The sequence below is a fragment of the Meleagris gallopavo genome, chromosome 9 (genome assembly GCF_905368555.1).
Source record: "Meleagris gallopavo chromosome 9, MGAL_WU_HG_1.1, whole genome shotgun sequence".
NCBI lineage: Eukaryota > Metazoa > Chordata > Aves > Galliformes > Phasianidae > Meleagris > Meleagris gallopavo.
Genome location: NC_139412.1, coordinates 15,692,070 through 15,717,620, shown reverse-complemented (window position 1 = coordinate 15,717,620; position 25,551 = coordinate 15,692,070). Strand labels below are relative to the sequence as shown.

Genomic DNA, 25,551 nt, shown 5'->3' with positions numbered 1-25,551 from the left:
AGAGACAGCGGAGGACCAAAGGAAAATGACCTGCTGAAATTAGAGGAAAAGGAACATTAAGTGGAGAACAGTCTGCCCTGGGCCTGGGAGGTGGACTGAGCGACCCAGTATCTCTTTTCTATTTCCATCTCGCACAGTGAGCCTCAAAGCAGCAAAAAGAAAAGAGCTGCAGGATCCTTCCAGTGAGGTGTCAGAAGGAGCAAGGTGCAAGATGAGCAGTCAGGGAACCAATCTCCAAGCAGAGGCACACCAGCTCCCTAAGTGCCTGTGCATTGCTGCTGGCACACGGTCGGAGGCAGTGGGTGTCTGCCTGCAGTGCTGCCCCGCGCCCGCTGCTAGGCCACAACTCGGCTCTGCACCTGGGAGAGATGCTCCCACTTTGTCTTTTCCAGCACGAGGGACAAGAGGGAGACTTTGCCGGATTTCATTCCAGGGGATGGGCTCATCCCCGGCTTTAGCGCTCTGCGGGTGGATGAATGCAGGAGCTCTCCCCGCGGCGCTGAGCACCCGAGGGGGATGAGGGCAACTCCGGCTCGGGGCGGGCAGCCTCCGGAGAGCTCCATCCGCCCGACCGCCACAGCCCCGCCGCCCCGCGGCGCCCCAGCCGTGCCCGGGTGGGACCCCGGCCGCCTCCCCTCCCCGCACCCTCGCCCCGCTCTCCTCTACGCGGCCCCGGCTCTCCGCCTCCTCCCCTCCCCTCAGGCAGCGCACGCCCCGCACTCACACCCGCACACACGCACACACACACACACACGCAGCGGCGATGCAGCTTTAAAGGGACAGCCGCAGCCCGCGGACCGGCCCTCGCGAGGCCGCGCAGCTCCCGCCGAGCGCAGCCCCGAGCGGTGCCGCCCCGAGCGGCCGGGAGGCGGCGGGGACCAGGCGGGCCGAGGGCTGCGCGCCCGCCTCCCGCCAAGTTTGATCGATCACCCCCTCCCGGGCCGGCTCCGCTCCCACCATCTTTGGGGGAAGTCCCTGCGCTGGGAGGGGGGGGTGGGGGGGGGCTGCCGGAGACGGGGGGAGAAAGGCAACCTGACAGCCAATGAGCCCTGCCCGGCTGGGGTGAAGGCAGGAGGAGAGGGAGCTGGGGAAGGGAAAGAAAAAAAAAAAAAAAGAAGAAGAAGAAGAAGGGAAGCAAGGAGGGGAGCATCCTTTCACTACCTCCACCAGCATCGCCTCCACCATTGACACCGCTCCGCGCCTCCGCTCGCGCCCATCCATGCCCGTGCCGCCGGTTCGGTGTTAGGGCTGAACCGCAGCGGCTGAAGAAAATGGGGCAGCGCGCGGGCCGGGCCGTGCTGCTGCTGCTGGCGGGGCTGCTGGGCGAGGCGCGGGCAGGATTCCCCAACACCATCAGCATCGGTAAGCGCTCCCGAGCAGCGCCGGGCAGCGTGGGGAGCCGGGGAAAGGTCCGCGCCCGCCGCCGGGAGCGGTGCACGGCGGTCCCCGCGATGCGCTCCGTCCGCCTCTCGGCGACGCGGGGTTTGCTCCGTGCTCCTGCGGAATCGCGCCCTGAGGCAGCGCATCCCGTGCCGCGGAGCGCTGAATGGCGTGGATCCGCAGCGACGTGCCCCGAACCTGCGGCCGAATGAGCCTCGGGGCCGTGCGTGCGAGGAAACTTGCCTTTTTTTTTTTTTTTTTTTCCCCTTCCTCCCTGACGGGAGCGCTCAGCCGTGCGCGCTCATCGAGCCCCGCTTCCGCACGGCTGGCAGTCCGCACCGCGCCTCGCCCACCCCGCACCCCGCCTGCCCGTGCCACGCAACCCTCCGGCGGAGCTCCGGAGGTCCGCACCGCCGCTCCCGGGCTGCGCCGCCCCGTTCCCCGCGGCATCGGAGGTGGCCGCGTCGCGGAGCTACAGCTCCGGGTGGCTCCGGGGCACCGGGCTGCGATGTGCGTGTGCCTCGCAGCCCAACTTCGGACTCCGTGCGCGCCCTGCCACAGCTGCACGCTCATGGCTTGGTGCTGTCCGTTCCCTGCCGAGATGCGCGGTATGCAGATGTAACTTACTGCCGCTGCCTGCGCTAACAACCCGCTCTGAAATGCCTTCTTCCTTCTCTTTTCTCTGCTTTCTCCTCTCCTAGGTGGACTTTTCATGAGAAACACTGTTCAGGAGCACAGCGCGTTTCGGTTTGCTGTGCAGTTATACAACACAAACCAAAACACCACCGAAAAGCCCTTCCATCTGAACTACCACGTAGATCACTTGGACTCTTCCAACAGTTTTTCAGTGACAAATGCTTGTAAGTAAATACATGCTTTTAAGAAATACGTTTCTTTGTTATCCGTTATTACATTCCCTTTGCCCCTGGCAGCCTGGAGTACTCCTTCGTGTGTTACAGTGCAACAAATGTGAGTGCTGCCGTCAGGCTCAGTGGATTTGCGGCATTATGTGGTTGGATAATACCTTAGGGAAAGTTCCCTCACCACTTCTTTCCTCGTTTTTAGTTTTATTTTCCAGAAAAACAGCCAGGCTGTGCATATAGCATCACTGTGCAGCCGTGATCAGTGGATTGCCACTGAGGTAGCATTTCTTCTCTGCTAAGGCTCCAGCCTGGCTGTTTGCAAATAATACTATGTAGGAATAAAACAGGAGCAGCTGATCAAAAATGACCTTCAGGAACAGAACCAGAGGGGCTTACGTACCTCCTCTGACCTGAAATGCTAGCTTCTTTCCTTACAGTGAAGTCCTGTTAAAAGCTGAGAAGTCTGTCAAGTGATGAATGTCTTTAGAGCTGAGGGAAGAGAGATGGAATCAGAATGCTTAGCATCATGAGAAACAGCTCTGCATGAGAAATGCATCTGTATAATTTGAGCCTTTATTAACAAAGGAAACAAAATAGAACTTTGAGTGGTGGTAATGTGTTGAAATGCCAAATCCCATTCTGAAAGACCAGCGCGTGTTTTGCATTTAAATAAGCATTCCTTTATCAGAAGTGGTTCCTGAGTATGTGTTTTACTGATGTGTCTGTATTCAGTTTTATGCAGTTTTTATCATAGGCTTTTGAAAATGAATGGAGTCCTCTTGCAAGGTAGTTGCGTGCACCTCGCAGCACACGGAAATACATCTGTACATGATCTCAAGGACCTCTGAGTGCAGTGTACTAACTTTGTGTTACAAACAAGATTCCTGTTTGTACACTCACAGTATTACATTTTCAAAGAGGAGGCATTGCAGTGAAATACTGCACTGAAGTGTCAGTGTACTGAAAATCTCCTATTTCAAAACAATTTCATGTTTGAATGGTCTCTTTCAGTTTTGTTTGTTGGGGTTAGGATTGTTCTTATCATTTCCTGAGTATTCTTCCTCAGTATTTGTATTTTCCAAGAAATGTGGTGGCTATGAAGTATACCACAAGGAAATTCTTGGGTAACTTTTGGGTTGACACTCTAATGTATCCCCCATGTGACTGCTTCATGTTAATGCAGCACTACACTTTTTAAAGGGCTTTGAAGTAGGACCTTTAAAAGTTTGGGGGGGTAATTATATCCAATTAAAATATTTGTAAAGTGGAAAAAAATAGGGTAAATAAAATTGTGTCTGTACTTTGCATCTTATTTTACTAATCCTATCCTGCCTCAACAGCTCTTACAACAAACATCTGACTATTAATCCTTAATCAGTGTAATCCCTTCAAGAGGGCTATATCTCACACGTAGTTTCCTAAATATCAATTATAAGGATTTGAACTAAATACATTAAACTGCTCGACTGATTAGTGATTAATTGTTTTTTAAAAGTTCTCCCAGCACTTCTTCACAGATCCCACCAAGACCAGTGAACCACACGCGCCTTCAGAGACGGCCCATGTATTATTTAGTCAGCGTGCTTCTCATCCTGTGACATCTAACGATTTTTGTCATTGCTTAGTGAAAGCTGGGGTGACTGTAGCAGGATGAGCTGGTTTTCTGTAGAACAGGGCTGCATATTCCAACACGCATATTGCCAGCGTAGTAAAATTTGGGAAACTCAAACCTCTGGAGGAACCGTAGACTGGAGAATACCCACCTGCAGTAACCTATTTAAAAATAGAAGATGTGAAAAAAGAAGCAGAAGAAAGAAAATGAAAAGGTGACCTTGGCCATAGCTATGTTAACCATCTGGTAACAATGTTGGTAAGAAAATAATACTGTGAGTGGAAGTCACTAGGCTGATAGGTCTCAGTAGCTCAAAGTAAAAGAAAGAAAGAAAGAAAGAAAAATAGAAGAACAGTTGCTCTTTCTAGATCTGCAAGCAATTGTCTTTGAAGATCAGAATGCTCATACAGATCGGCGCATCGGGATGAATGAATTAAGCCGCTCATGCTACATGGCTAACATGTAAAAGATGCTGGCTCCCAAGCCCCTAATCCTATCGTTGCTTCCTCCTGGAGTGGCAGATAATTTCAGGGTGCTGCCGCAAAGGAATTCTTCCCACAACATTTTTGCTTCTCTTGAAGATAAGCATAAATTGTCTCCGGTGCTGTCACACAACCTTTTGATCAATATTTGCAATTGGCAGGAGTCCATATGAGAAAAAGCTGCAGTGACTCTGACTGTCTGCACCAGAGACAAAGGCTGTGACTGACTTTGTGATGGGATATATAATGGAGCTGAAGGGAAATCAGGCAAAGTAGCCTATGAGAATTGAGCTTAGTGCCTCTGAGAGGCCGTTTCCATCAACTAATTTGCATTCTTTGCTCTGTGTTGTACAGTACTAGCTGTAGTAAGTGTTCATCTGTGTAGGAATTGGGCTCTGCTCAGAAGAGACTTAGGTTTTTACTGTACAACTGCACATCCCACTTGCTGCAATCTGGTGCATTCCTGAGGCAGGAAAAAAAATCTCTTCTAAAGTGTCCTCATGAGCCAGAGATAAAAGGCCCACCTCCAGTAGGCTTGATTTGGCAGTATCCCAACGTGAGAACAAAGTTGTTTAGAAGCAAAAGAAAATTCCTGCCCTAGGCCCCTCCTTCTCATTCCTTTTTCAGTTAAATGATGCATAATCTGATTCATGTACATGCATTCTCTGCTTCACTGCTAGCACCGAGCTTCTCTCTGTATATTTAATTTACACGCGTGCATAAGGTATTCATTCACTCTGTGTTTATCTACTCATCTATTTATTTAGCTGTGTGATATCTTCACAGAGAAGATATGCAAACACAGAGGAAAATTCCCGCGCATTAAAGGTGAATTAAAGTTTATCATTTGGCCTTGGCAGGATTTATTGTGCCTTTTAGAATAGAAAGCTTTTTGCAATCAGAGAAAAACAGAAAGGAAGAAAGTTACCTGAATGTCTAAAATGAACTAAAACATGGGTGTTTTCTTCAAAAAGGCTCTGTGAGTGAGCTCTTTTCTTTCAAAATAACATTGCTATAACAACTGAAGGGTATAAATTCATCACTAGAAGCACCTTTCACGTTTTCATTGCAATCTGTGATGAAGGATGTTAGTATTAATGTTGAATTATGCGTAGTTCTGTGGATTGTATTCTCTAGAAATAACCCATGTATGTCTTTCTGCTCTGCACTTGTAGTGCACTATACTAACACTGCTCTAGCCTCTGCAGTGTCAGCTCATTAGCACACAGATCTCATATTCCCTCTCTGCACTGTCATTGCAAAAAATTGCTGTTGTACACCTTTACAGCCAACAAATGTGCTCATGCATTACATACAGTTTTCAAGAAATATTTAGAAATGTAGTCAATGATATACATAGTTCCCACGGAATTTCTCTGAAGAAAGCATTAGTTTTCATAAAAATCTGTTGATCGTGTAATGATAGTGATGGGATGTGTATGGGAGAAAGGGAGTTTGATTGCAGAATCTCATTAATCTACAGGCAGATTCCCTGTCTCAGCTGCACCTAGCCTACTGGCTGCATGTTCCTGTCCCATTATTTTTTCTGTCATTTCTTGTGCACCTTCTGAGCCCAGAAGGCTGTTTTACTAAATTTTGGTGTAGTGTTTTTTGTTTTTTGTTTTTTCTTTCTTTCTTTTTTTTTTTTTCTTTCTACAGGCATTCCTTTTTTAAGAAACCAAAAAGAAAGGGGAAAGAAAAGAGGGTAAATGTAATTACATGCCTACTTTAAGTTGCTAAAATCACTTGATTGATTGCATGGGCACTTTCTTAATGGGGTCAGATTTCTGACTTTCTTTGAAAATCATTCTGTAGCATCCTGCAGTCCTTTGTTTAATGTTGAAGATTCAGTTCAGATTTCAGTCAAAGTGCAGTTTGTTTCTGTGAGAATGTTACAGAAAATGATACCACAGGGATAGCAGCAGACAATTTTGCCAGTTGAACTGGGTTTTTTTCCTTTTCCCAAAGCCCAGGTGCAGATATACATATATGTAAACATACGTATATATATGCTCACATGCATACTCAGTCACACATGTGGACTCCTGCATACACAGGGTTTTTCCTTACGTGATGCTCAGCATTTCTTTTTGCCAGCGGGCAGATAATTTGCTTCCCTTGCATCTGTGTGCTCTTTGGCCAGCTGGCAGAGGACACTGATGCTGAAAGTGGTCAGCTCCCTTCTGCCAAAAGCATAAGGATGTCTCTAACAGCCTTGCCAAGTTTGGGCCATGTACTGGTGGCTTTGCTCAGTAGGAACCACAGGGTAGATGCCTAACTCTCCCCGTAGAGATTGAGCTGTGGTTTCTGCCACTGTAGTAAAAGACCAAAAGAACTTTGCTTTCCGTGTTGTTCCATTGATCACAGATCCCCAAAAATGCTTTTTATGCTTCGGAACTTGCTCAGGCATTGTATGTTACTGCTGTGTGGCAAAGCAGATCAGCTACTTTTAGCTTATGAGCCAAAGCTTTTGCAATACTGGGGTAGATGAAAGGGTGACAAAGGATGTATTCCAACTGAGGTTTGTTTCTGGTTCATGGCAGAGCAGGAGATTTGTCACTAATGTGAATGTTGACTCAGCATTAGCAGAAGAAACAATACTGTTTTAAATTGGTTTTTATTATTTTGTAATTTTAAAATGAGCTGGTTCTCCTTTCTCTCCTCCTCCACTACGTACTTATGCATTTACATGTTAGATTTTAGGATTAAATTTAACTCACGTTGTAGAAAAGGAAGAAAACACTGATACAAAAATGGGCATTTTTTTGAGAAGTTCTGTGAATTCACTGAATGAATGAAGAGTACATCACGAGGAGATCCATTTACTTGTTCGGTTTCAGAAAGATGCAGAGATCCATTTGTCCAGTTTTCCTATATAGCATAAGATCTGGAGGATCTATGAGACAGTTGGCATGGGTTGGAGAGCTGCTGATTAACTCCAAGTCCCAATGAAGGGTGTAAACAGCTATAGTTTATTTCTGGGAGGAAATAGAGATGCCATGATGGGAAACAGCATATGCCAACAACTTATGAACAGTTTTTAACTTCAGAGCTTGCCAAAAAGCCACAGAAAATAGTGGGTTTCTTTCCTCTGGGTTCACAGTGCTCAGTGTCAGGGAGGTGGGAGGCCGTCCGGGTTTGTTACGCAGGAAGGTGAGAAAGGAGGGATCCAATAAACCTTTAGTGATTCTTTGTTGTCACAGTCCAGCAGTTCAGTGTTTCTCCATTTAGAGTACATATTTTGTCACTACCCATTCTGAAATGCTAATTTTGATTTAGTTAGGCATCCTTACAATGTTATTAGAATATGTTCTTTTTAAAGCAGCGACGCTTTGGTTTCGTGTTTAATGTCTCAAATCAAAGCCAAATAACACTCATGTTCATTTATTGTGAAGAAAATGTCTGTGTTGGTTTTGTATTTGGCATTTAAGATGCAGCCTGGAGTCAGTAGTTTCCATGCTGCTGTAAAGGATAATCATTGGAAGGCCAGGGCCTCTATTCTAAAGGAAATTGTAGGCAGCCTAAAAGCTCCTTGCCTATTGTCATAAAGCTACATGTCTACGCAGGACCTTGTACCTCCACTAGAACAATGTAATGATCTGAAAACAAGAGTATAAAAATGATTGATCCAGATCAAACCAGTTTCTCTGGAACTGTGTGGTGGTTACTGCAATGAAGCAATTTCCAGCTTTCATCCATGGGGATTCTGTTTCTCCGAAGCCAACATGTTTGTGTTACGCTGCCCATCAGAGGCTGAGGCGTGCTTCCCTTCGTTACGTTACCTGCTCTGTGTTACTGTTGGTCTTCAGAATATCAGATACCTCAGAGCTGCAAAAATCCTGGAGTCTTTGACATGCAGCCATGGAGTGAGAACTGCAGATCAGACTCGCTGTTCGACTGTTTGCAGGCATTGCAGCATGGAGATCTGTAGCTATCACATGGCTTCACGTTGTGTACACCGGCCTTACTCTGTCAGGGAGCCAGGAGGTCGTTCTGTAGCACCAAACACGTGGAGTTCATTTATCACACATATCTATATACGAAGCATTCAAAGGCACCGTGTGCCTTCGTAGCTGATACCACCATGATGCAATTGCTAGAGGTTAAACTATCATATTTGCACAGAGCAAGAGAGAAACGGGCAGTAAGGTTTCTGCATAAAGAGGAAGAGTAAATGTAGGAAGCAGTAATATCAATGAATCCACCTAGCAGCCATTCATGCGTGTCCCCATTATGGAGTCTGAGGCAGTGGATCTGCTTTATCATCCTAAGTGTTTCTAAATTAGCGAGTGGCAGTGTGCAGCCCTCACACTCACACAGCACAGGAGGCACAGAACCCTTAAGCACGAGGATCAACCTGCAGTGGCACTGCACCGGGGATAACTTGCCCAGGCACTTCTAAAAAAGGTGCACTGCTCTCCTAGAATCGGATAGTAGCCCTGCTGAGTGCTGTTCTGCTGCATGGAGTGACACAGCTCATCACCTACATGTAACTGTTTGGCTAGACTACATGGATGTTTTAGACGTGCTGAAAGTTGTTTTTAAATGCAGTTTACAACATGATCACGTAAGTTTTGTGATTGCATCCGAGTGCTTGATGCAGCCCATGTTTTGGGCTTGCATTTGTTGGTGTTCAGTCAAGTTTAACGTTTGCAATTCTGATCAGGAATTTTTAAAAATAATGCACGATGACTCCACTTTCTTGAGTGCATTTTAATACAAGAAGCGCATGATAACTCTGCTGTCTCGAATCCTAACACAAGAGCAATTGTTAAAATGATATGCAGTTGTTTGGGAAATGTATATCTGCTTCCTGATAGTATGTATTCCGTGCCTGCTTACTTTATTCAGTATATACTTCGTTATTTTCATGCTTCATTCTCCTGTACTGATGCATGCAACGTGTGTGCTGATTTCACCTGCAGTAGTTTTGTTACATGCAAACATCAAGCATTTGGGCCCAGCCCAAATGTCAGGGGGCTGAACTTCAGAAATCACAGTGTTTGATGGCGCTTAGAATGATTAGGAACATGTCAGTTTGCTACTTTTGCCATTTCTTACACTGCAGTAATACATTTTGCCTGTGTCAGGCAGGACAGTTTGCAGTGAGAAGCTTGGAGAGCTGTGGCTAAAAATGCCACTGTATTGATCACGTCCTTCACTGCTAGCCCTTCTTAAAAACAAAACAGCAAACAAACTTGTACTCTTTGTTCTTCTGAAAAAATAAATGAAAATGAGCCCCTACTAATTTGCTGTCCCTGCCAGAAAAAGACGTGTTCCCACTGATGGACCTAGGGCAGCATGTGTCACTGCTGTGCAACAAGCTGATCTGTCACTTGACAAAGGAGAAAACTTCAGCTCTTCACCTGAAATAAGCAAAGCTGTTGGAAAGAAAGTGAGTTTAATACTGGAAAGTTCTTTGCCTCCCATACAGCCTGGATAATTGTGATAAGCATGGTCCACAGTTCTGCAGCACAGCACGTGTCCAGTTCTTGCCTGCCTGACCCACTCTCAGGGTTTTTATTTCAGTGGTAGGAGAAAGAACTGTCTTTACTGCAAGCAGCATTGCCTGTTGCTTTCTCCCACTGAGGTTTGTAGAATGTGCCGTAATTGAAACTGCAGGGCTGCCAGCTTTGCCAAGAGTTGTGGGACAGTGCTTTTTGGGGATTGCCACAGGATTCCATGATTTCTTTATCTGCTTTCTGATTCAGAGATCTCAGTCTCAGATGGGCACTGCAGCCCCTTAGTGAACATATGTTGGGAAACACAGTCGTGTTGCATTGCGGGACAAATCCTGGTTGGTCTTTGTTGAAGTTCCTCTAGACTCTTTAACAGTTTTGTTGTTCTCATTGTTTTGGGAGAGGATGGAGGTGCAGAGTGAGAGGTGGCTTGGGAGAACATCTAAAGAGAACATGTAAAGAGAACATGTAAAGCACTGATCTTTATCAGCGGTAGGAGTTTTGTCTTCTTAGGCCTTATCACTAATGTCACCAAGTTTGGATTCTAATGAAGTCTGGTGGTCAGAAAACTCCAGTTCATGTGCGTTCCTTTTTCCTAGTGGTTAGATAAGAGCTAATTAGTGTTCATTGATCTGCAAAGGACTGACCCAGGGTCTAACCTTGTATTGAATCTGAATTGGTTGGGGGACTCAAAACTGTCTTGTGAGTTTAATGTACTCAAAGTGTTTAGTGATCTGGTGACACCATCAGAGTGACTTCTCTAGCACTGTGGGGTATTGCAAAAGGAGTTGGACTCGGGGATGTTATGTCAGCATAACTTTATCCTGCTCTTATTTTAGTTAGTGGTAGTCTTAACATGTTTACATTAAACTCCTTGAACAGCTCAGGCTGTATTCCTCCATAACACCATGATCTCACGGCAGTTCTGAGCATCCTATAAACGGATTGGATACCCCAGAATATCATGCTGCCTGATTTCAAAACCACTGAAACATGAAACATTGGGACATGATGGGAAAAGATAGCAGCTGTGTAACTCGCTGGTCTTTCATTTCAAATATACTTGCAAAAAGATTTTGGAGATTAGCTTGGGATCAACCAGAAAATTGGAGAATTAAGAATAAAAGCTTCCTTAATAGTTTCAGGCTTCAAGAATTGATTCAGTTTCAGATAAATCCAAATGTTTTGTTTTGAAAATGGTGGTTTCTGGGTTCTGTAATTTTTATTTTTTTTTCTTGACTGAAACAATTTGGTGAAGCCTGTATCAGTTAGCATAATATTTCTGCAGACATGAATCTGTCTTTTTCAATGTTAGAGCACCTGTTCTGTCCAATTTTTCTGATGACATATAGGTGATGGATGAGAAAATTGTGTGTGTGTGTGTTTTGGAAGAAGCTGTCTATATTTTCCAGTGTATATTGTTCAAGCTGCTTGTGATGGATTTTATGGATAGACAATTTTTGTCAGTTCAAGTATGTATAGTATGTCTTTCCACACCATCTACAGGCAACTGACATTATTGCCTGGAGAGGCAGTGAGATAAGCCCCAAATTGATCAAAATGAGACCAGGGAACTCTCCTGAAGCTTTCCACTATTCTAGTTTGGCTCTCCAGGAAGAGAAGTTACCTTGTTTAAAGCATGCATTGGTGCAGCTTGACTGCATACACACTGGTAAGCATAGCAGTGCTTCCTGCAACCACAATGTCTTGTTTAAAAACTGTCCATTCCAATGCATTAGTTGTGTTTTGTGCTATGTAACACAAGAAGAAATCGCACACAGTGACACATAGCTGTGCATGGCTGCAGGGACCACTGAGAATGAGATGGTTTTGTGCCTCATTGTTCAACTGTAGCAGGATTAAAAACCCCTCTTTGTATTCCATTAAATAAATAGAGGCAGTCAAGATGCATAGTGGGTCCTTATTCTTATCCGATTAATTTGCAATAGCCAGGAAAGGTAAAACCAGAGTGGTCCCTCACGGGATGTTCCTGGCTGTAATCCTCTGAGTGAAGCAGGGGTGCAGGTCCTGGGACAGCCTACGTATCCTTCACGGGAGACTGTGAGCCTCTTGGCAGATTGCACACCTCTCAGCAGGGCTGCCCAGGTTGCCTGGGCTCTCCAGCAGCCAGCTGAATGCCCCCTTGTGCCGCGTCGCACATATTTCCTCTGGCAACTTTGGGAAGTTTAACAAAACATTCACGTTCAGCAGTAATAAGTGTCCCTTTATAAATGATGCTGGGTGTCTCAGAAGTATCTGTAATAGACTGTGTAGAGTAGAATCTGCCAAGGAAAGATTTTGTTTTTCAGTTGAAACAAAATAGAGTAAATCAAATAGTCTCCAGTGCGAAGTGCTGACCTTGCTTTTAGCAGGAGTGATGCCATCTCCACTTCCAGGGTTTCATTTTTCTTTTTTCCCTTTTTCCACATACGTGTAATTTTGCAGCTGTGAACCTTTCAGTACTTTTCTCTCTCTCTCTCTGCACCAGTTTATGGATTTTGCAATTCTTGTATGAATAAAGGCTGGGTGACATTAAAGACCGTAGATTTCCTTCTGAAATTTAAGCCATTGTGTCTCACCTTGCATCAATAGTTTCTCACTGTTTGAAAAACATGGCACCTTTTTCTGAGGCACTGTAGAGTTAAGAACAGATCTTTGACAAAACACAGCCTTTTGGAGGAAGCGTAAAGCTAATGTTTTAAGCTATTTTCATCTGTAAAAACACCCTGTTATTTTCCATGAGGAGTGATGCTGCTCACCCGTGCAGCCTGGTTAGGCTCTAGCCTGGATTGCTATCAACATAAATCAGTTATTGTCCTGGAAGCTTTATTCAGATAAATTATCTGCACTTCCTGCCTTAAATTCTCCCTGTGTTGTTCTGCAGTGTGAGCCCCTCAATCTCTGCATACACTGGAGGATGCAGTTTGATATTAAAGTATGTTTTTCCCTGCAGGCTTTTCTGAGAAGATTTTATGCTTCCTTGATAATGTCTGGAGATTCCCTGTGTTAATAAGAATTGTTTTGTTAATTGATTCCAGAGTCTGCTGCTTTGGAATACTCTGCCTTCATCAGGATCTTCACATGAATTTTAAAGTGGCATCCTCCTGGACAAAATTGCAAGCAGGATTTATATGATTCTTCTTTCTACTATGCGGTCTCTCAAAATGCTTGTTTCAGCCCTGAGTATTTCTTGTGCATGTCGGATTGAATTCAATCTATTGCAGGGTTCTCTTGAAGGGAATTAAAATCTTCTTGGCGATAACATAATTAATATTGATTGTTAATTGTGTTTTCAAGAAGGTTGGGCAACACTGCTTGTAAAATATGAATCTGTCATTTCAGTTTCCTGGAAATTCAGCTGTGTTGTTCATTGTATGTGCTGCGTACTTGCAAATAGTATCAGAAATCTCCAAAGACAGGAAATGTGCAAAATAAGTGTAGGATGGGCAGTAGCACTTTAAGATTCTCACATGCTGTCCTGCCTGTTTTCTTCCTGGATGAAGGATCCTACAGAAATATGAGGTACTGAGATGAAACCCAGTGGATGAGCAGGGCCCCGTGACTTTGTTCTGCAGGACAGCACTGAGGGCTGCTTCTCCCCCGAGCCTGCAGGCAGAGCTCAGTGATGCCACTGCAGCTCTGCAGGCCTGCATCTTCTTGGAACTCTTCCTTTGAACTCTCGTTGCTGGCTAACACTGTGGTGCACTGCTATCTGATCACTTAACCTGACAGTGAGAGACTTTACCAGTTTCGCCATCTTCCTACCCACTTTGGTTTCTTTTGGTTTTGTGACTCTGTGTGCTGCAGTGAAGTTACAGCATTGTGCATAATTACCATGCAGGTGTAAAGAGTTATTGCCAAAATAGAGAAAAAAAATAGTGACTTTAAAATATTGATGATCAAAGCAATAAAGATCTGCAGCTCGATACATTCATCTTTAGAAGCTGGCTCTTCTCTACAAATGTCCTCTGTGCAATTCTGCTTCAGAAATACCATGGCTTTCATGTTAACACGCATTGACTTTCTGTTTGCAGAGGCAGCTTCCATGGTGCAGCCAGGCTCATTCCACAGAGGCACCAGCTGGGTATGGGGTTTCCCATTTGTCCACTCAGAAGGACGTGTTCAGTTTCAGAAGTTGTTGCCATTCATGTCTTTGGTGTTAATGATTAAGCTACAGACATACCAGCAGGATGTGCTAATTGTCCTTCACATCATGACCTAGCAATAAGCACGGTTAGTGCTACAATTTAAAGATTATTTTGACTGTCAGTTTATCAATATTCTGAGTAACAGGCTGTAAGAATGAGCAGGGATTTCTTACTGGTGTTGGTGGCACAGCGTGATGTTTTAGCTCAGCACAGCAGCTGTTTGGTCACCCACACTGGTGTCCTGCTCAGTGTGTTCAGAGGGCCTGGGCATTTTGCAGAGCTCCTCTGAGGGAGTTTCCTGGAGCACTGCACTCTGCAAAAGAGCTGAGGTGATGGAGGTTTGGCTCCCATTCCTGGTATCTGCAAGGAAGAATTTGCTGCAGTCCATGGTGTATTGAGCTCTCTGCAGTGATGTCTCGTGGCAGCACAAATCCAGCCTGGAAGCAAACAAGTGCCATCCCCTAGCTCTGTGAGTGAACTGACCATTCCTGTGTGTCCCCTGGAGGACACACCAGGGATACTGTGATTCCTAACAGCTAAAATAGAGTCCAACACCCCAAGATCATTCCCCAGGTTAGGAGATTTTCCTGCAGGCTGCATTCAGAGCCCCATCCTCGGGTTCTGCTCTGCAGTGTGTCAGTGGGACAGCAGCAATGCCACAGCATTGAGCCCCCAGCAGCCCCCAGCAGCTGGTCCTTGCTCCATTTCACCAATCTGAAAGTTTTATGTGGGGTCTGCTCTGGCAGAGGTGTGCTTTTCCCCTTTAGTCAGCTGCCTTTATTCCTTTTCCTCTTCTTTGTGCCTGACTTACCTTAATAGATAGAAGCGGATAGAGCATAATTTTTAAAAAAGAGCTATTTCACTTCCCAGGGACACAAATTGGTCTGTGAATGGCGCTTTCTGTTCCCTCTGCCTGGGCTCACATCGTGCTTCAATCTCATTCCCACTGAGCTGCTAGGCTTATTTCGTTCTCAAAACCTCTGTGGGTAGGGGGCAGGTTTAGCACTGAAGTAGTTAAAATCCTAAAGTTACTCGGGTTTCCAAAGAACTGACACTGGTTACCCCAGGGTAGGCTTACTCAGGGCGTCGGAGCTTCCTTTGAATCCAGTTTGGCTTTGAGATGCTGCAAATCCTTGAGACCATGCAAGCTCCCTGCAGAGCTGGGGCTGCCAAAGCATCAGAGGGGTGCTGATGCTTTCAGTGGGATCAGCATATAAATGCAGTGAGTGGGTGAATGAAAAAAACTCTTCAGTGTTCCTTTAGTTTCCTGAAGCCTGGCCGTGCCTTCTGCTCTGATGAGAGACTTGTGCAGATCCCAGTGATGAACCCCCTAAAACAAATAGCTGAGATTAGTAATATTTATAGATAGCCTCAGAGATCATTCATCCATCTCAAGATGTTTATTTTTGGGCAACCCAGTGAAACTGATGAAATTGCCAGTTGTCTGAAATGCCACTGCCAGTTGTTTGAATGAACGGTATTGATTATGGTTACAGGACTATTCATCTTGTACTGGCACACATACAATACATGTATTATAAAAATGTTGTTTCTGTTGACAGCTGGGTTATGAAATAGTGCACTGAATTACACATCCTTACAGACTACATATACATTGACTTTCCTTAATCCTCATTCATGAATATTAAAAGTTACTTAAAGGAAAAGAGAATGGAGTAACAGAGACTGAGGATTATTACATAGGTCACTCTGAAAGTAATGCCTCCTATTTATTTCCATGGAAACTACAAGAGATACAAAGAGCACAATAACACTATTTGATTGATCAAATTTTTGTCTACAAGCATCTAGTTTTCAACATAGTCACCACCATGAGCTATGCATTTTTGCCACTGATGAACAAGAGCCTGTATACTGTGCTTGTAAAGATGCATACTGTGCCAGATGAGCTGTTTCACAGCTGCTATGATGGCATCGTTGCTAGGAAAATGTTGCCCATGCACTCCATCTTTCATTGGCCCAAAAAGGTGGAAGTCAGAAGATGCCAAATCTGTACTAAATGGTGGATGTGGTAGGACAGTCCAGCCAAGACAGACAGTGATGCTCCAAAGTCTTTGGATTCTTAGGAGAACTGAACTATTGTCATGCAAGAGAAAGGTTGTCTTCACAGGCTTGGCTCTGGAAATTTGAGCCATCAGCATCATGGTGTAATGGCCAGAACTGATGGTTTGTCTGGTTTCTTGGAAGTCCAGAACAAGCACCCCCTTCTTATCCCAAAAGACAGTGCACATCACTGAGGGGCTGTATCTTGAACATTTTCTTTGATGGTGAATTCACGTGTCACCATGGATTGCCATTTTGGCACAAGCTTGTAGTGATTATACTACGTCTCATCACTGGTAATGATGTGACTCAGGAAACTGCCACCTTTAGCCTCATATTGATTCAGCAGGTCCTGACACACTTGCATACAGTGTTCTTTCAGTTCCTGGATGAGCATCTGTGGGACCCACCTCGCACAAACTTCACAGTATTCCATGTTGTCACCATCATTTCCAGTGTATTAAAATTGATATTCAGCTCCATACACAGCACCCTGATTATAATCTGCTGATTCACGTGGAGGACCTGATCAAGATGCTCTTCGTTTTGTAGTATGACAACTGTGCAAGGTCATCAAGAATGTGGCTTGACTTTCACATCGCTGTTGCCACTGCTGAAATATACCATCCACCGCTTCAGTGTGCTCAGCATCCCCTGTTTGATCTTCAGAAACGTTCAGCAACTGTTGATAAATGTCAGTGAGTGCAGTTTTTGCTGCATGGAGGAATTCAGGTCCACCCCTTTGCTCCATATGTACTCCTATGTCAGATGCCTTTCTGTCAGAGTGCCCCTCTGGCTGCCATCTGTCAACGGCCTCACAATGTAATGAGATAGTGGTCAGTCTGCTGCCATACCACCAGTGTCTGCCTCTGATGTTGTGGGCCAACATCATAAAATGGGAGGCATTACTTATGGAGCAGTGTTCATATGATAGCTGCATTAGAACCTACCAGTTAATGACCTTATGTTGAAATGAGCTGACAATGAAACCCCAGAGGCTGCTAACAGGTCTAAACAATCTAAACCATGTCCTTGGGGACAGAGACATTTTTATTTTAACTGATTAAAGAACGCAGACTCAAAAGGCCATTTCAGGCTACTCTGTTGCTGTGGTTTTGGTTTAGGATCAAAGAAAACCATGTGCAAACCCAGTCTGCAGTTCTACCTTCACAAAAAGTTCTGTCGTTCTCATTTTTTTTATTTAAAAAAAAAAAAAAAAGTGATGCATTGATTGTGTTCATCTACACTTACCCTCCAAAGTTTTCCATCCTTCATTCTGTCACTTGGTTAATGGTGTGTATCCCAATTGCCTGGGTGCTCCATCACCTCCTCCTTTTGCTGTGGGATTCACTGGAGGAGCTCAGCAGCTGTCCCCTCAGAGCAGCTTCTGTCCCCTCGCTGGCACAATCTGTTGTTCCAACTCGGTGCTAAACTAACCCTGAACGTTGAAAGAAAATCCTCAGTCTCATTTTATAGGACGTGGCCTTTCATCAATGGCATTGCTGTAGTTTTAATGATTCTTATTTTGAAAAACTCTGATCGTTAAATAAAGATTAGATTTTTAAGTACTTTAAGTGCTGTAAAATTTCCATTGTTTTGCTCAGTAGTAATGAGTGATCCAAAATAGATTAAAGTGCTCAGAGCATTTTTGTTCATTTGCTTTAATGATGTTGACTTGATTATATCTGAAATAACCCCAGTGTCTCCTGTAGTTGCCCCAGATTAGCTAGGTGTGTCTGTGAGCAGACCTTCCCCATTTCTGTCTGTATTAATGGGTCCACTGAACATAATCTGAATGGTGCACATGGTGTGGTGACAGGTGTATCTGTAGGATCCCTTCATCTGTGTCTTTAACATATACTTGAAATTACAGCAAATTTATTAAATGACTACATTTAAGTATTCATAAAAAATGTAAATCTGAATTCACAGCTGGAGCAGCTTGAGTTAGTATGTGTGATTTAAGTGGATGGAAGCAGATTTATATCGCCGTGATTCTTGAAATGGTATTGAGCAATTTGTTCTTTCTGGCAATATAATGGGTAGAAATCTGTACTAATTCATGTGTTGTTCAGTTTCCAGAGGATCGTATTCTTCCTCACCTTGTGTTGCCTACGATAGTTTTCAGTTTGATTATTTTTTAATCTTAATTTCTGTTTTCTGCAGTATAAACTGCCAATTTCCTGAGCAGGAAAATCAGTCTCTTTCTTTTGGTCCTACTTCCTTCTTATTCACAGTCTGAGCATTTTCTTCAGTCACACGAAATACGCTTGTTACAATGAAAAAACGTCATTTGATCAGCTCTAGTCGCCGCTGCTTCAGATCCTTGCAAGATCCGTCTGCTTCTTTCTGCTTCATACTTTTCCTTTGTCTCCACAATGAATCTGTATAATACAAACACGCTAAATGATGGTGACTTGTTTTTGAAAATTCATTAAATTTCTCTAAAACTTTAGTTGAGCGTTAGGAGACAGGGTATTTACATGCTTAGGCCACCTAAAACTTGATGAGTTAGCAGAACAGGTGCCATCAGCATGAAGCATGAGAGGAGGATTCTTCTGATAACGCGTGTGTGCTGCAGCAGTGGATGAGGTACAGTAGCAGAGGTAAAGCAGTGCTGCTTCACTTGCCAAAATTTAGGGGCGTCTTCAGCTGTGAATGACTCTGCTTAATTGTTATGGAAGCCTCCCCTGCTGAAATTACGCATCAGAGCGGCACAAGCCGAACAGTTGTGATGGCTGAACTTGCTCCTGCTGCTCATGAACCAGACAGACTGTAAATGCAAACAGTAGGTGCTCCTCTTATCTCTAATTAAAGCATGCATTCAAGTTTGACTATGCAGTGGCTGTATCAAGTTGTGCAAAGAGCTAACTTGGGAGTTGAGAAGCAGGCATCTTTGCTAGGTACGTGCTCTCACCTGCTTTGCCTTTCTAGTTTCATTGGCAGAAAGGACAGTCTAAGGAGGAAAAAAGTAGTGGTGAGTCTTTCTTTTCTCTCTTCCTCCCTCTTTTCTTTATTATGAAAAGCTTTGATGTTTTAAGAAATTGCCTAAGCATTATTTTTCCTTCTGGAGCTGCAGTATGCAGTATTTTTGTCCTGCTCTGTCTGGCACCCCAGGACGCATGTCCACAAGCACAAAAATTACTAACTTCACATACTGAATATTCCCATGAAAACTGAGCAGAATTGCCTTGGTAGAGTTAAGCATGTCTGTGATAATACAGAGAATCAAGACTCATAACTGCGCTCCTACAAACCCCAATTAATATAATTCTTTCTCCTAATAGCAGTGCTGCTGCCAATAACTTATTTTTAAAATACCTGGTCGTTTATAATAGTAAGATTTGTATGTGATGCTTATTTGCACTCTTAAGAAAACCAAAGGGGAGGAGGAGATAGGGAAAGGCCATTTGAAGGAATGCATATATGTAGCTAAAAGTCTTTATGCATGATATTCTTCAGTATTCTGTGCACTCCATAAACACAATAACAGTTCATCCGTATAAATTGGTTGATTGGATGAATTGGTTGGATACTCCAATTCAGGCTTTGATCTTTGTTAGCAGCAGTACCCCCTGTGAGAGCCGATGTGCAGTGTGTTTTTTTGAGAGGCACTGGTGTAACAGATGATCACAAACCCAAGTTGTTTGCCCAGTCTTTCCAGGGTCATCTATTCAAGTATCTTTTTTTTTTTCTTTTTCTAAGCTTAGGCAACAACTTAACTTTTCAAACGAAGATACTTTGATTATGTGGTTTAAAGAACAAATCCTGTCTTCTTAATCACGTTTCCTCTTGTGATTGATTTTCCTTGTTTTTTTTTTTAAACTTGATTTTTTCCTTTTGTATCAAATTTCCTTTTTTCTTTTTCCTTTTCTTTTTCACAGCAAATGGCGTGAATGAAAGACATATTTCTGGTTTGTGCAGACAATGTCAGCTTGTATCAAGGGTAAAAAATTTTAAATTCTATGTACAGTAATATTATGGTAATCAGTAATTTCTTAATCAGCATCACAACAATGCGATTGCCTGGCTTGTGAAAAGAGTCCCATAAAGATGTGTTAAGCTTTATGAGGTGGGGTGAGTTTCTCACTCACTCTCCTCAAATAACCCAAACCTGACCTTCAGAAATAAATCTTTTAGGAGGAGAACTTAATTATCTTGCATTTCCCACATCGTTGCATCTAATTAACTGACTATGCTTTGGACTTTCCCTCATATGGAAAGTTTGAATGGACTCTTTAGGTACCACAGTTTTGGAAACAAACATCAAAATACATCTTGTCAGAAGACTACATACAGCTCCATGACTAGCAGCATGATTAGTTTCACTTATTTGCTTTATCTGTCATTTCTATTTACTGAAGAAAATGTTAAGACAATCATGGAAATACCAGATACTCTGTTGCTTACATTTGTCTTAATGGTCCTCTTGGGAAGAGAAACATTTATATGTCAATTTCTCCTTATTCCCAATCAATATACTCCACAATATGTTTTTATGCAAAGTTAATTTGGTGATGATAGGATATTTTTTATTTGTGAATAGTTTGGGTTTGGGGGCTGGGAGGGGGAAAGGAGAGGACCAAGTGCATGCAGGGCAGCCACAGCTTGGAGAAGGATCCAGGACCTTGAGTGTTATTTAGTTATGCTCTGCTTCTAAGACATGGGCTTTGTTCAAGCGCTCCCTGCTAGGGCACAATCTTCTTCCTTTTTTTTTTTTTTTTTTTTTTCTTCCCCTAATTTCTTTGCACATGTAGGAGCAAATTCAGACTCATTGCAGGATTGCAGGATTGTATCTCTGTGTTACTTCAATCACTTTTTTACTTTGAATTTTTATACAGTAGCAAGGAAAAAGGGAAGGGCTGTACGTAAAAGCATGCTGTTAAATCCCTAAAAATTCTTGAGGGATCTGCACAGAACACAAGGCCTGAAACTACCTTAAAAATGATCTTTAACAGCTGACCTTATAACCAGTCAAGGATGGAACAAGTGCATTAAGGAGAGTGAGGAAAAGAAGCTAGGACAACACGAATGTACTACTTGAGCCATAAACAGTTGCAGTCCAGTAATTCAAAACCTGGTTACTTTCCTTTTTAAAACAGCTTCAGAATTTAGATTTGGGATTAGGCTAGTTGCTCTAAGCTACTGAACCAAGCAGGGTCTACAGAATCATACAATCACCGAAGCTGTAAAAGACCTCCAGGGTCATTCAGTCCAACCATCTACCTACCACCAGTATTTCCCCACTAAACCATGTCCCTCATACCATGTCTGTACTAACCATTTGGTTGCTTAGTTGGTTTTTTTTAATGTGGGTTTTTTGGTGTTTTTTTTTTTTTTAATGATTTTGATTGTTGCAAAACACGTAGGAATTTTCCATTTGTGGAACTCAGCATTTGTTTGGTTTGATTTAGGTTCGGGAGGTCTCAAGACTTTTGAAATACTGGGCTGACAGTGTGCTTAACTACAACCATGACAGCCAAACCTTGTTTGTCTTTCTGGCGGGATTTTGCAAACTTTTCTTAGTCCTGTAGAAAACTGTAAAGGCCAGCAGCTTGCTATACGTCCAGACAGTAATTTCAGGATGCAGAACCATTCTCCTAACCAGAAAAAAAGTTACATATATATTACTATAATAAGAAAGATTAGAAACAAATGTGAAATATGTGAAATGTTTCACAGTTATGGAAGATTCAGCAGAGAATTTAGCCCCACAGGCAAAGAATGACATAAGAGAGGAACGTGAATGCCTGTTTTTCTGTTATAGTTGATCTCTGCAAAGCAGGAGGTAAGAAACATTGTCTGGGCTTTTCTGGGAAACTTGAAGGAGCTGAGGAATATATCAGTCTTTTTTATTCATCACTACCAGAGGATTTAAATCTTTTTGTCTTCAGTTTATTAAATTATTATGAGAAAGTTCTTCTGTTATCAAATTCCTTTTTCTCATGCAAGTTTCTGTACTATTTTTGTTATAGGAAAGTATTGTCTTGCTGATAACATTGCCAGTGGGAAGGAGGGCCTGGTCTGGCTCATGTAAATTATAAATACACAGAGACTATCAGAGTACAGAGAAGTCTTCTGTGCCTCTTAGTGACATTTCTTGGAAAATGAGGTCCCTTGTGCCTTCTATTATAGTCTGGAGAGACACTTCACTCATTCCATTAATCTATCTAAGAAAACTATACTACCTAAGTTCAGCAAAGAAATCAATTCCAAGACCTACAACATTTTTCAAGTCCAAAATTAATCTGTGTATGGGCTGCTTTGAAAGAACTGACACTGTTGGTGAATCTACTTGAACACAGATTACAAAAATTCAGCACCTCCATACAACATACTGGTTTAAGCAAACACAAAGGCACATTCTCATAGTGCTTTCTGTTGCCTGCAGTTTTGATAAGGAGTATAGACTTACGTAAGGTATATGTGTGTGGGGTGGCATGAAGAAAGAGCTCTCCTGTTTTAGAGCCCAAGTTTGTGATGAGTTGATTTTTGCTGGGTGACATGAATGCTTTTCTTGATGACTATTATAACAGTTTTAATGAAAGAAAAACATTTATTCTAAATTTAAACTATAATTGACGTTCATTTGCAAGTAAAAACTAGGTGTCATTATGTATATTATTAATCTTCAAGATATTGTTAATTAAACCAATACATTTATATTTGGTAGGACATGGATATGTTTTCATGGAGTTCATGGTATAGTTCCAGCATCAGCCTCCAGACAGCTCTGCCAGAACTTTTCTTAACACAAGGAAATTTATGGCCAGCTATCATCCACACTGCTCTAGTTTGCTGTTTGGTGCTGATGTATTTGTTGCAGGGACTGCTGCCTTAGAGGTACACACTGCTACTTTATGGCTGTTCCCCAAAGTGTGGCACTGATCTGTGTTTGTGCAGTTGCATTTGAGGCACTGGTGAGACTCATCATCAGATGGTACTGGCTGCAGCTTTGTGAGGGAGGGAGCCACACCACACTGCTCTTCTGAAATTCAGACTTGTTTTCTGCCGTAAGGATCGGAGGTTTTGTTCCCACATCCAGGAATGACTTGAAGAACATCACGATTCCCTTGTTTTGGACTTTCCTTGGTTTTCCTCTCCTTGCTGGAGTTACAAAATGTTTCTGTGGAGTCACTGGAACTTGTTGGTGTATTAAAATATTTATGGATTGCTGTGAAAAGCCAGAGGAGTATTTTTAGGCATTTCTGATAAATGCTGCAGTTACAGAGGAATTTGGACTAAGGTCACTAATGCATCTCTGGGAGTGGAGCACCTCTGTGAACCAAGAGAGCCAGGGAATAAATTGGAAAGTAGACATGATATGCATAGGTTGCTCTGAAAGTAATGCTCCTATTTATTTTCATGGAAACTACAACAGATAGAAAGTATACAATGGCACTGTTTGATAGAGTAAATTCTCTGCTACAGAACAATATTTCCCAACATAATCACCACCATAAGCTATGCATTTTTGCCAGCAATGAGCAGAGCCTGCATACCACACTCGTAATAATAATCTGCAACAGCAGAGGTGCCCCACTGCTGCAGTCACCACAGCTGAAATGCACCATCCAGCCCTACGATGCTCACATCCATTGTTTGGTCTCCATCGACATTCAGCAAGCATCAATGAATGTCACTGGATGCCATTATTTCCACATGGAGGAATTCATTGACACACCTTGTCTCCGTACATGCTTCCATATCAAAGGCCAATCTGTCAGACTGCCCCTCTGCTGCCATCTGTCACACGGGCACAAAATTGAATGGGATATTGGTAGGAAGGTTCAACTTTTACTTCCACGCTACCAACATCCACCTCTGATGCTGTGGGCCAACATCACAGAATAGGAGGCATTGCTTTTGGAGCAGCCCTCGTAAATTGAAGAGTAGGTTGAAAAATTACTTATTTTCAATAGCAACAAAGTTGCTTGAATATGTATTTTATTTATATATTTACATATATATATTTTATTTATAAAGAAATATCGTAGAGAAGCAGGCCTGTGTTTGAAGCACAGAATGCGTGATTAATCCAGTCGTGTACCAGCTCAGGATGTAAAAACAGTCAGAAGTTTGCAGTGATCAAGCTGGTTAACCATACATCTGCAACAACAAATGCACAGCACATACATTTTTTCAGTCAGAAGATTTGCCAGGTACTTCAGTTGCTGCTTGCAGTAAAGTGAAAAGTAAAAAAAAAAAAAGCCACAACACAGTGAAGATGCTTTAGCACATAAAACTGCACCTTGAGTCACTTTAGGCTTTACAATATACATCAATAATTCAGGCATAGGAGCCTCCTGATCAGCAGGGTGTGGATGCAAAGCAGCCATTATACTCCACTGATGTTCATCAGATGAAACCAATGTGAGTAGCTTGATAGACTTGGTAAATGTCTGAGTATTTCCAGGAGAAAGCTATTTATTGACTATATTTTCCATATAGAGGAGCTGTAAAGGAGAATCCATTTTAATATAGAATTAAAATCTGCAGTTCTGCATTCGTTTGTATTTGTGGAAACAAATGTGATGAGATCATAGCAGTGTTCTCTGGTCTGGATGGTGGTTGTGAGTAAAAGAACTTCTAACTCACAACACTTGGAGTTATGGAAGTCATCTCATTTTCTGTTATCTCTGTGATAAAGCTGGAGATTGAGAGATAGGAGAAAAGGGTAATAAGAGTAATGAGACGCTGGCGTAGGTTGGTGGTGCCCCTTCCCTGGAGACACTCAAGGTCAGGCTGGACACCTGATGGAGCTGTGGTGTCCCTGCTCAGTGCAGGGAGGTGGACTAGCTGGCTTTGAAAGGTCTCTTCCAACTCAAATGATTCTATGATTCTACGAAAAGGCTGTCACCATCACACACACCATCATTTGCCATGACCTCACGTGCCCTGATGATGGACCAGGTTGTTCTCTGCTTTTGAGTGTGGTGGGGTTTCATGGAGCCCAGAAAAACAATGGAATTGCACCAGGTTTTCATTTTGCCTCATTGCTGACTGACAGCAGAGCTGAATTCAGTATTTACAGCTTCAGCAATCTGTCCAAGCCCTCTAAGATTACCAAATCATTTCAGGCTCGGTCTGTCCCTCCTCCTCTGGAAGGGCAGAGGTCAGCTAAGAATTAATATGTGGCAGTGTGACTTTTCATAACCAGGCCTTTGCTGTAACATTTCCATCATTTTTGGCTTCCACATTACTCAGCTGTGCACCAGACAACTCTTTCGTTATGTGCCAATTAACCCAGCATGATAAATAGTGATTATGCATAATTTATACGGAATATTATTCTTGTTGTTTCCTGTAAATAAGGCACTGAGATAGCTGAGGGAACTGGGCTGTGAATTATTGTCAGATGTGATCATGATGGTCCAGGAGATTGGTAACAAGGACTCTTCAGGCAGCAAGGCAGATAGAAATGTTACCAAACTAAATGTGGGGAGAGGGAGGTGGTGTTTTTACAGAAGGAGTTGGGATTTAGCTTCTGCAGTCCCATAGTATGTTCTTTCAGTGTACTGAATGGGCCTCTTGGTGCTCATC

General features: G+C 43.1%; 1 protein-coding gene across 16 annotated transcripts in view; it reads left to right on the top strand.

The window, feature by feature from the left end:
* GRIA3 (glutamate ionotropic receptor AMPA type subunit 3) overlaps positions 1-25,551 on the top strand; it is a 542,807-nt gene that overhangs the window by 401,185 nt on the left and 116,071 nt on the right. For 13 of the 16 annotated variants that reach the window (XM_085230480.1, XM_085230478.1, XM_085230479.1 and 10 more), the window contains one exon: positions 2,082-2,240. In XM_085230480.1, the coding sequence (XP_085086606.1) occupies positions 2,082-2,240 (159 nt within the window). Of the gene's footprint in view, positions 1-998; positions 1,363-2,081; positions 2,241-25,551 lie in introns of those variants that run through there. The other 3 variants (XR_014884948.1, XM_085230473.1, XM_085230474.1) reach the window with 1 other exon arrangement.